This window comes from Vanessa atalanta, chromosome 18 (genome assembly GCF_905147765.1).
Source record: "Vanessa atalanta chromosome 18, ilVanAtal1.2, whole genome shotgun sequence".
Classification (NCBI taxonomy): domain Eukaryota; kingdom Metazoa; phylum Arthropoda; class Insecta; order Lepidoptera; family Nymphalidae; genus Vanessa; species Vanessa atalanta.
Genome location: NC_061888.1, coordinates 8,799,933 through 8,812,620, shown reverse-complemented (window position 1 = coordinate 8,812,620; position 12,688 = coordinate 8,799,933). Strand labels below are relative to the sequence as shown.

General features: G+C 32.7%; 1 protein-coding gene across 2 annotated transcripts; it reads left to right on the top strand.

The window, feature by feature from the left end:
- The first annotated feature begins 1,203 nt into the window (after window positions 1-1,203).
- LOC125070739 (protein O-mannosyl-transferase 2) lies at window positions 1,204-12,309 on the top strand. 2 transcript variants are annotated; one of them, XM_047680685.1, is made up of 16 exons: window positions 1,204-1,375; window positions 1,467-1,547; window positions 1,700-1,784; window positions 2,117-2,221; window positions 3,155-3,263; window positions 3,889-3,977; window positions 4,099-4,287; window positions 5,281-5,387; window positions 5,971-6,163; window positions 6,735-6,956; window positions 7,248-7,358; window positions 7,819-7,948; window positions 9,835-9,983; window positions 10,221-10,377; window positions 11,081-11,236; window positions 11,996-12,309. In XM_047680685.1, exons 1-16 carry the CDS (start codon window positions 1,326-1,328, stop codon window positions 12,211-12,213), a joined length of 2,151 nt encoding a protein of 716 aa, XP_047536641.1. In that variant the 5' UTR covers window positions 1,204-1,325; the 3' UTR covers window positions 12,214-12,309. The 2 variants fall into 2 exon arrangements, with proteins under 2 accessions (XP_047536641.1, XP_047536642.1); XM_047680686.1 differs by having other exon boundaries at window positions 10,221-10,360; window positions 11,143-11,236; window positions 11,996-12,131.
- Window positions 12,310-12,688: the final 379 nt, after the last annotated feature.

Sequence of the window (12,688 nt, the reverse complement as noted above, 5' to 3'; positions counted from 1 at the left end):
ATCGAAGCCTATTATTTTTTGATAGTATTACTTTCTCAAGATAAGTTATTTAGTAAGCCAGGTAAAAACAATATATTTTAATAAGCCAGTAAAGAGTATAAGAATTAATACATTTAGTACTTTTCCACGATTTATGAAAAAAAGATTAAAGTATACCCTCAAGTTTATAAATTGTGTGTCTTCTTGTAAAAGTGTAAAATATACATAATTATATACGACCGCCAATTTCCAAAGATTCAATAAAATAACAATATTCAATGATAAATCAGGGCCTCGATTCAAGAAACATTAATGAGAACTTTGACTTAGTCATTATCCTTTTCTTTTCCATTTGATAGTAAGTACTATCGATATCCTGAATAGTTTTCGAGGTCAACTATCGATAGTTCTGCGACACAGATTGATTTATAACGCGCGTATTATTATAATAAACTTTTATGAAGGTTTAAATTACGTAAACCTTTTTTCATTCATTTCATTATTATATAAACCAAATGCATTTATTATAAAGAAAATATGATAATATATAATATAATAAAATCAATAGATACTAAAAATAAACTATAAGCTGGCTATTTTATTACCTTTCCCTTTTATGGGATAACCGATGAATACTAATTACATACTAAAGATTCATTCAAATTTCAGTTCATAACTTAATTAAAAAAAAAATGTTGTTTTGAAATAAGGGTTCCATTAATTCCCAGAAAGTATGTACTATTATTAGTACTACTGTCTATTACTATTTCTGTAGCTAGAGACAGTAGTGGGTACCTGTACCTGTCTTAACAGAATTAAAAGTTATCGATGCAGTGCAGTGTCCTAACACAAAACAGCAAACAAATAGCATAAAATATTACTTTGTAGTTGATGAAAGCACCGTTTTTGTTTTACGTAGTACGTAGTAAGTGTTTTTAGATATTTAGGGAATAATAACTCAAGAAATATATATGAAAAGTGAGAAAAAAAATCTTTATTAAAAAAAAAAAAATACCAGCATAAATCGTTGGTATTTAGCGCGTTTCTTCAAATTTAACTTTATCTCACCTAGCAATACCATCTAATTTATATTTTACGGGACATTTTTTATACGCAAAGATACTTCTCTTTGCATTGATTAGAATAATTTGACAAATTATTAATAGTTAATTCGGCCATTGACTGGCAATACTAGCATTTGACATTGACAAACTTTAAGACATTTAATAAATAAATACCGTTATACGTTACTATTGTGACTCTCTCCTCTAATTTTTAATTTATTTTAATATGTATACATTTCATTTTCAATTGTAGTATACGTTATGGTATTGTAAATATACACTATGACTGAGATAAAAAAAAATCGGTTAGCAAGTTCATCGAATAATAAAATGTATGTATAATGTACATACAAAAAAGTGCACAAACTTTGATTTCTGAATAAGCTTATTATTAGTTCCATATTCTTTCTATTATTTTCTTAGATGGTGGTTAACATTCGGCATTCTCTGCGGAGGAACATTCTTGACTCGATTTTATAAAGTTTTAGAACCTGATCATGTTTGGTGAGTCTTGCAATTTTTTTTTGTTTCTCTCAATTATAACTATTACCAATATTATTAGTTAATTTTTAATAATTACATTTAATTTCGAACTCAAACGCTAAACTGTAAGAGTGTAGATATAAACACAAAAAATATGTATATTATTGTTACAGTTGGGATGAAACACATTTTGGCAAAATGGCGAGTTGGTATATAAATCGAACATTCTTCTTTGATGTTCATCCTCCGCTTGGAAAGGTATCATTATTCAGCTAAAGATCATTGACATTTAAAAGATAAACAAATACCTTTGGTTAGCTTGATTCAAATTTCATAACAAAACACTTAAAACAAAATGTTAATGGTGATCAGACTATATAAGTTTAATATCCCTATTTCTTGTTAAGTATCCCAGTATGCTTTTTCTTATTTTCTACTAAATGTAGTATATAAAAGTCAGATTGGTATTGTAAGTATTAAATATTTCATAATACTGAAGAATTTTTGACGATGGTAAATAGAACCTTCCATTTAAATTCAGTCATATGTTTTATTTGTGTATAACTAACATAAGAATAATTAAATTTTAGATGCTTATAGCCTTGTCTGGAAAGTTGACAGGATATGATGGCAAATTTCCATTTGAAAAACCTGGCGACAAATATGATGGAGCTAGATATGAAGGCATGAGAATTGTAAGTTGAAATACAATTCCAATTGGACATTCAAGTGTTTGTTTACTTTATAAAATTAAAACCAAGATCCACATATACACTTATCAAGGCTGCTGGAAAATTTGTATTGACATATTAAATAAACATTAAAATACCATAATATTGTGAAGACTTACTAATGAAAAGTTGATAAGAACACAGTCTTCTTAGAGCTAGCAATGTACACCAATGAATAGTTTACTATGTAATTTTGATGCTAGCGGCATGTAAACTAAGGCTACTAACTAGCACACAAGCTATAGTAGTGCTTGAGTGCTGAGATACCATTGTGCAAATTCATTTGTCAATGATGTAAGTTCATTGAAAATAAAAAAAAAAACAACATATTAGTATCCATCATTTAACTTACATACATCATAAATATGCAATAAATAGTTGTTGCCATTGACAGACAGACACAGTTACTTTCACATTCATCATATTAGTATTGATATATTCAATATATCTTTATATTTCTGTGATTGTAAGACATTAATCAGTGGTTAAACAGTGTTGGTAACAATGAAATTTATTAAGGAAATCATTTTAATGATTAAAAATATTAAATATTACAACAAAACATATCATTTTTATTGCCTTGTATGTTTTGTGAAAATAAATAATATGGTTGATGTTGTGACTTAATATATAATAGTTTTCGCTCTGTAGTCTAAATTACACTCTGGGTATTACTGATAATTTGAAGATAACATATTTTTCAAACACTTCTTGTTGCCCTTTTTTCATAATATTTTTGTCAAAGAAAAAAAAAAACAGTATTATAACAGTATTGGTTGACAAACAGAGAAAACATTACTTCATAGTACTTTCTATCTTTGCCTATTTATATTAGCTTTTATGAGTTTAGGATGATGTTTTTAAATAAAAAATCTAATATATAACCTTTCTTTACAGTTTTGCACTACATTAGGAGCTCTGATAATTCCACTTACATTTTTAACAATGTGGGAAATGACTAAATCAATTGACTCCACTTTTATTGGAACATTACTGTTACTATGTGGTAAGTATTTTGACCTTTATTATTTGAATACTACATATTATATGAGTTGTGGTTGTAAATTATGCTCTCAAAACCAAGCAAGAACCAGTTACCATGCCTTTAATTGATAATCAAAATTTATCTTAAACTTGTGGTAAAGGCAAATATTGTTGTGTAACATGTTTTTTTTTTTAAATTCTGCCCAATCTGTATCTATCAACCTGCCTCTCAGTAGTGTGGTAGAATAAGCTTCAAACATTCTCTTCAAGAGGAGTGAGTACTTTATAAGAAGTTGGTGAGTTAATTTTTTATGTTTGGGGAGATGATTTTCTCATTTGATATTGCTTATTAATACTGACAATAATTGTACTTTAAGAAACTACTTTTGCCATCATAGGCAAAGGAAATGAATCATACAAATATTAAAAAAAAAAAAAATTGCTTTATACTATTAGTATAGGTGAAGAAATGGGGGAAAATAATATTCAGTGGCACCACTTTTCACAGTTTCGAGTGTGTCCACATGCTGTCAGACCTTTTTTGATTGGTCAGATACTCTTTTGTTTGTTAAATTGTTTTATATTTTTCTGTATAGGATTGCTATTCATTTTAAATTATTGTAACTATTATTATTTACTTTTTTTAGATGTCGGCTTTTTGACTCTTAACAGATACATTTTGCTTGACCCAATTCTATTATTTTTTATGAGCTGTTCAATTTATGGTGTCTTTAAGGTAAGCTTAGTAAATTAATTTATATACATACTACGATCTTTTAATATATTGAGCTATTATGTGACTAAATACAAAGAATATATTTTGGGCAAAGAAATTGATTAAACTGTCTTGTCTACAGGTTCGATCGCTTACTGAATCTGGTCTTGAGCCATTTTCCACAAGAATGTTATGTTGGCAGTTATACTTGGGCGCTTCACTTGCTTGTACAATGTCTGTTAAATTTGTCGGTCTGTTTGTTGTTCTTTTCGTCGGTCTTCGAACTATTGCCGATTTGTGGAATGTGCTAGGTGACCTATCAAAGCCTGTGGTAAGTTGACTCTAAGTTAAATATTAAATATTATTTTTTACAAATGTATCAATTTTTTACTATTTTTTTACATAATCCCCAAATAAACTTGTAGTGTTTACTAGTCCCTAGCTGGCTTTTAGTTCTTCTTATTAGTAAAAAACGCTTGCTTCTCAGATCAGAATAAATTTATATAAATGTGTCAGTATATAAAAAAAATCTTAAAATAAAATTAATCAATAAAATAATTACACTAAATATTTACAATTTGTGTGTCCTAAGAAAGCGCTTACATTATTACCAAAAAACTTAATACGATATAAATACGATAAAGATAAACATTCAATTAAATAAAAGTTACACATTAAAGTTGAAAATATTTTGGAAATTAAATTACTAATGAAGTATGAAGTCCTTATATATAAAATTGGCGTTTTGTATAAAGTTTTTTTTTTTTTTGTAAACTATGTTTAATTAATCAAAGTATGCACCGTTGTTATCTATGTACTTTCGACATTTCATAGGTTCATTAGGTTTTTGTCGTGTGATTTGTAAGAGCGCGATGGGTTAGCATCATATACGATTGTTCGGCTCTCGCACCATATATACGAATACGAAAAGCAGTATTGTTTGTTTGTTCTTTAGACATGGACGGACGTATGTCATTATTATGTTACAAAGAGTCTAAAGGACTTTATTACCATTTTTTGATTTAAAATACTATGTAGGCCAGCAAATGGCTTAATTGCTCTAAGTATAACCATCTAAACCAATTAAGAAAATGGTTGATTAATAGAAGCTGATTTCTATTCTTTAACAAATTTAAATAATTATTTATTAGTTTAAAGGTTAGTTATATTACTATGGTAAGTCATATTAGCTAAAGTAAAGTACAGGTAAGTAATATTAATATAACAGATAAAGTATCGTCCAGTATATTAAAAGAGTAATGTATTGCATGCCGACTGTAAGAATCACATAGTGTCATTTCTAATAATGAAACGTTATTTTCAGAGTTTAACGATAAAGCATCTCATCGGAAGAAGCATTACTCTCATATTGTGGCCAATTGTACTGTATGTTTTCTTTTTCTGGATTCATCTAACAGTACTCAGTAAAAGGTAAGAAATGGCAACAATAGTATCAGTTGTCTTTGGACCAACATCCCACGGCATGACAGCAACTGGTTAGTTTTATAAGGTCATATATCGTTTAAGTGTATTTATAGTAATTATCTTAATAACTAATTTAAACTATTCCAAAATTCTGATAAGAGTTTCGTCGACGTTCAAAACGCCATTTTTTCGCAAATTCATAGTGATTATCATAGATTGATCAATTAGCTGTCAAATGTTGTTTATGGATTTTTTCCTGTTATGGTTGGAATTATAGAGTATACGTCATTGTAATACAGTTGCGCCACACATTCCGCCAATAATGCTCACGCCAAGGAAAATTGAATCAAATTCGTTTTTGTTGAACAGTTTCATAGTATATTAATTAAATTGGTTCCATCGACTTTTAAACAGACTTAGGTACTCTTCAATTTAGTTTTGTATTTAAGTATACAGTGGATTTGATACAGCTATATAATTACCAAAAGTATAAATTCTTTACACTGACATATGAACATTCGACCCTCAATAATTATAAAAAGTATAAACTATTAAATACCCGTTTTGTTATGTAAGTTAATCTTTCTAGTGGTAACGGAGATGGCTTCTACTCATCTGGTTTCCAAGCGCGCTTGGAAGGTAACAGCCTTCACAATGCTAGCGCACCTCGAGTTCTCGCGTATGGTGCTATCATCACCTTAAAGAACCATCGAACAGGTGGAGGGTATTTACACTCTCACCACCATTTGTACCCAGCCGGAGTAGGAGCGAGACAGCAGCAGGTACAGTACACCGTTACCGTGCGTGTGTGTAAATGTACGGTTTTCGTATCGTTCAAAAAGTAACATACTTGGTGACCGCCCAGGAATGTACCACTCACTCATTATTTTCTACTGCCAAGCGGCAATACTTAGTATTATTGTGTTCCGGTTCGAAGGAGCCAGTGTAACGACAGGCACAATGGACATTACAGTTCTGTTTTCAAGGTTGATTGGCGATGATGTAATCGTTAACATTTCTTATGTTAATTGACAATGGTAAACACTCATCGTGCGGTGACCCGTTTACTCGAACGCCTACCTACCATTTTATTAAAAGAAATTCAATCCCCGCAATTTATCGAACTAAAATATTCGTATGGATTGAACAATCGATCGATCGAGTCGCTTTAGATTTCCCAAAAACAACCGGCTACTACAACGAGCGAGAAAACTCCGTGTGATTTCTCATGATTCCTGTTTTAATAGATTCATGACATAATTATAAAAACGGCGATCTGCGCGTTAATTTTCGAGCCCCAGGCGACTCGCGCAGACCGGCGTCCTCGTTACCGACACGCTCCGCCATCCGCAGATAACGACGTACACGCACAAGGACGACAACAACCGCTGGCAGGTGCGCGCGTGGGACGACGCGGCGGGCGCGGCGGGCGCGGGCGGCGCGGGCGGCGCGGTGCGCGTGCGCAGCGGCGACCTGCTGCGCCTCACGCACGCGGCCAGCGCGCGCAACCTGCACTCGCACCGCGAGCGCGCGCCGCTGTCGCCCAAGCTGCTGCAGGTCACCGGCTACGGGGAGGTGAGGCCGCCGAGGACTTCGCTGCGCTCTTTTTAGTGTTTGTCACGGGCTCTTTTAACCGGGTGGTGCGAGAGTACGGCTCGACGGCACACTCCCCGTGTTGCCCTTCGATATTATTGTGATATTTTCTTTTGAGAACGGATTTCCTCACTCTGCCACCGCTCAGTGCCGATGACCGCGATCGTGAGTCTATATTTTGATGTTGATGAATTGCTATCGACGATTGATATCGAAGCGACCGAGTGCAACCGAAGACCCGTCGGAGACGTTCTAACGAAACCGATGTTCCAGGACGGCGTCGGCGACGCAAACGACGTGTGGAAGGTTATCATATCCGGTGGCAAAGATGGAGACGAAATTCAAACCGTTCGCAGCAAAATTATGTTTGTGCACTACTTGCAGGTATTTCCAATTCACTTTAACATGGTCTTTTAAATCTTAAATAGTAACTGACGGCTAGAAATCGAGATTACAGCATCACGGAAATGGAGTAACGCTACCCTAACACTCCGTTTAACTAGGAAATTAAAAAAAAAATTCACTTCAGTGATTTAAAATATGGATGTCTGTCTTATTCGTTACCATAAAATAAGATACCGTGCGAAGAGTTTGAAAATTGTCAATTTAAAAGAGATTAAAGAGGCACTGCAAAGCTGGCCGGACACTTGCTTTTCATAAAATGTTAACCTATTTTTGCCGTCTTTATGAACATAAAACATTGAAGGCAAAATTGCAAATTAGTTAAAAAAGAATATGTGAGTTCTATCATATAATTATGTATTACTATATGTGATATATATTCTTCGACTAAGTTGTACAAAGTCCTACAACCAAATGACAACATAAAATTTGAAATCTGTAGGCGTGCGCTTTAACGACGACCGGCAAGCAACTGCCGAAGTGGGGCTTCGAGCAGCAAGAGGTCGCGTGTAATCCCAATTTGCGAGACAAGAACGCGCTTTGGAACGTCGAGGACAACATATTCGATCAGTGTTAGTATTCTTGATTGAAGATTCTCATGATCAATATTATGTATTACTCTTACATATAAATGAATATATTTATTGAATGTGCTCACGGAACTTAGTGTTTGTCTTTTTTTTTATTGAATAAAAATTGTAAATAAAAATCACTAAAATAATAATTGTACAACCATATGAAACTCTAAAATAAGACGAGTAACATCTCGACGGATATGCTGACGATTACCACACACGTTTCAATTCTAAAAGGTCGTATCTGAACGCGCGCTGATTATTTCTATAAGTATCTTGAGGCAATAGGTTCTGAATTTAAGGGGACTACATGAGCTAAATGCAAGTTTTATAATGCAAAAAAGTGTATGATCCAATGCAGTATACCAAATGAAAAAAATATATGATAAACTTCAGGATACATACTAGTTATTTGTTATTTTGAAAACATGATGTAATTAATTTGGTACGATAGAAAAAATCACAAAGTTACCTCTAAAAAAATCTTTTAATACATAATAACTATACTTTATACATTCAATAATTCTGGTTTTTTGTCAGATTATTCTACAAGCAATATAATACTTAACCTGTGTGTCACTTTTTTAGTAAAATCAATAGATTTTTTTAAAATAAGATATTCTTATTTTCGAACAAAATGCATACGCATGTGTGCTAAACGCCGTGTACAGACCAGCGTTGCAGAACTATCGATTGTTTGACTATCGATAGTTGACCTCGAAATATTGTAACGTCCGCCATATTGGATTGAATATGGCAGCAATTCATGAATCGTGCATTGTCTCATCAAGACTAAACATGTGTGCCAACTTTCAGTTCCATAGCTTCAGTAGAAGTGGGTGTAATATTGATTGCAAGATTCCAGGACTTATGTACATACATTCATACATACAAGTGAAATTAAATAAAAGATTTTAATAATAAAATTAACACTAAATCCTTTTTTTTGTAGTACCAAATATAAATAAAAATATTTTAAGTTTAATTAAATCAGTTTTATTTTTTAAACATTTTCGAATATCAGTCAAAAGCAATACGAATAATTCTAATATCCTATCTATTTTTATGAGTTTTATGATTAAACCTTGTATGATTACCCTAGTTAACCAATGATTCAACCAAATCGACTTGACGACATTTTTGTCTAGTAAATATTTAGAGTTTTTTTTTTTAAATTGAATTTATATTTTTTCTTTGTGAACCGATATTAATAAAACGAACAAACAATACGCTATATGTTACCCCACGGTTACTACACTACAGATTTTGAACACTTACGATTTTATTATATAAATAGATTATCAAACATTTATAAAATGTTAAAAATTGGTATGTTTTAATATTTAGTATAGAAATAATTGTGGTATAACAAATTTAAAACTAACTGTCTATTTTATTGTATACAAAATATAAATAAAAATATTGTAAGCTTAATTGAATCAGTTCTATTTTATAATCATTTGTTAACTCACATCGAAAGAAATAAAAACAATTCTGTTGTCCTATCTATTTTTTATGAGATTTATGATATATCTTACTTCGCTCGGTTTGGCGCCATATATTAGAATATTTGGGCGTAACCTCGTTACCTCGCTTAACCATTACTACACGGGCTTGCCGTTTTTGGCTATTTTGTAAGTGTGTGCGTGCGATTCTCAAGGGCACTTAGCTCTTGTAGTCCTCTTAAGTAATGTTGTGAAATGTTTGAATGAGAATAGTATTAGTCTGACTCTTATTTGATCAAGATAGAGTACATATTTCCTTGGGAAATGCAGTAACTGACGTAACCCAATTCTTAATAATATCTCATACACATACCAGTTCCCATAATAATATGAATTAGTTTATATTTACAGTGTTTTATATAATTTTATTTATTACAGTACCAAAAATGAGTTTTGAAGTTTATGCATCTGGTTTTCTCGAACGCTTGTTCGAGTCTCATGCAGTGATGCTGCAGGGAAACGCTGGTCTGAAACCGAAAGAGGGAGAAGTAACCTCGCAACCCTGGCAGTGGCCCATCAACTATAGAGTAAGGATATATGTGGACAGATTATATTAGAACTTTGGTATATCTTGTATTATTTAAATCACACTTTTTGATAATACGCTTATAAAAAATCTGCATGTTTTAGAATTTAAAATGTTGAGATAAAATCTAACAGCATTTCAGTAAAATGTTTAGAATTCTTGTCACTAACTCTCATTTGTGTATAATTGTTGTATTTTTTGTTATAAATAAAAATTATAATTAAACAAAATGTTTCAGGGTCAGTTTTTTTCAGGCAGTGCACACAGAATATACCTACTCGGCAATCCAGTTGTTTGGTGGGCTAATCTAGCATTTCTCGTCATATTCTTTATTGTTTTCGTTTACAATTCTGTGAGGGAAAAACGAGCAAAAGCGTTTGGGAAAACAATACAAGGTGAGCTTTTTTATCATTAAAAAAATCACATTTTTATACTCCTTATTAACTTGTCTCTGTCACTCACGTATATATACTTATATCGCTATCGCATTCGCTCGCAGGTTCTAATACGCAATGAACATTGCTATCATAGATTTGAAACCTTTCGACCTAAACAATAAATATTATATTAACAATTTACTAGGTAGGTAGACTAGCAAATGTACCACCTTATGATAAGTGGTCACCACCATAGACAATGGTACTGTAAGAAATATTAACTATCCTTTACATCGCCATTGCGTCTCTAATCATAGGATATCCTTCTAATATCCAAAAGTTAAATTAGTACCACTTTCTCTTACCTTACGCGAGTTGAAATTGTACATGTTGGTTCAGTTCCGAAGACACTTTTTTCACTCCGCTCTCCTTCATACCGCGCCCATTCGATGCTTCGTCGAGACGTCTAATAACTCATTTTTAATAATTTATTAAGCACTAGTCGGCGCCTGCGGCTTAGCTCCCGATTTAGGGTGGTTAGGGTGGTTTTTCATAACAAATTTAATCAAATTTGGTTCAGCGGTCTGGACCTGAAAGAGAAAAGAGCTACTTTCGCGTTTATGATAATAATAAAGATATGCTATCAATTTATATAGTGTATAAATGACATACCGTCCGCTAGCAGAGACGTGCATCCAGCATAACGTGTGATGGTTCGCAGAGGGCGGCGGCGACGGCGGCGACGGCGCGCTGCTGAACGCGGCGGGCTGGAGCTGCGCGGGCTGGGCGCTGCACTACGTGCCGTTCTGGGCCATGGGCCGCGTGCTGTACTTCCACCACTACTTCCCCGCGCTCGTGTTCAGCTCCATGCTCACCGGTACGGTTACCGCCTCCCTGTTCAATTACGGTCTCACTCGGTATACAAATATTAATTCAAAACCTGATTTTTTTTTCGAACCATGGGATGGTACTTCGACTCTCGAAGAGAGATCAAGAACGGCATCGATGGATTTAACGTGACGGATTGGCTAGCCGTTAGATCATCGAATTTCGAAAACGATATTATTTTGAAAAATACTGATATCTGATCTGTCATAAAGCAAGGAATCATATAACATTACATTTTTCAACTGGTCGTGCATATTGGATTACTTTGATTACTGAAAAAATTCCCGAGCCCGCTTTTTATGGAAAATTAAACCTGACAAATAGAATTTTTAAAAAATCCATAATACCTCTATATCTAGCCAGGAATTGATGTTGAAACAAAAAAAAAACACTATTATTACACTATTTGATAGTCTCGCTATTAAGGATCATATTCCGCCAAGTGGCATATAGCAAATTAGAGGAAAATATTTAATTTCTATGTAATATGCCTTTGATTAATTATTACCCGCATTTTGTTCGAAATCATACACATTTTTTTTTTAATACTCACTTGTAAATAAAATATATTTAAATTTAATTATTTTTTTATCTCTTCCTGTTTAAAGGCCACAATATTTTATTAGTTTTGTAAATAATACAAATTAGAACTCATAGTGCATTGGGGCCAATAATTTAGATATGGCCAGTCACGTCCCATTGATAAATACAATATTTTATACTGAGTATATTCTTGTTTATTTTCCAGGTATTCTGACAGTGTATTTACTGAGAAACCTAAGACGTTACTTGAGCCAGGAGATGGGCAAAACGGTATACCAGTGTTCCATGGGTCTAGTGATATCCACTACCGTATATAGTTTCTACTTGTTTTCGCCCCTCGCTTACGGTATGAACGGACCTTTGTCCAATGAGCCCAACTCAACGATGGCTGGATTAAAATGGCTGGAGTCGTGGGAATTTTAAATTATAATTAGTAATAAATATTGCAAGTTATAAAATGTTGCGAATTTTATATATTTGTAATTAAATATATTTCCGTCCTTAATTTTAAGTAAAAAGTGCTATTTTTATATTATATTATTTATTTATGTTACATTAACAAGTAAAAATAATAATTAGGAATGTGATTATATTTACACTTTTTATACATGAAACATTTATTTTTTTATTAAATATTAATTATACATAGACAAATAATTTTATTTATATGTTTTTGATTGCAAATATTTGTGGCGTATTCTAAGATTTGTCGTCCAAAGCAAAATGTTTAACAAAAAATGTTAAATAAATTTTTGGTTCACTTTGGTATGAATACTATTTTTCATAGTAAACAATTTGGCTTGACTAGGGGTCGCTCAACATCTGATGCTGAAATACCCCGACATAAACATAGACTGACATGTCTATGTCTATGTCGGATAAGAGAAATCACAGAATG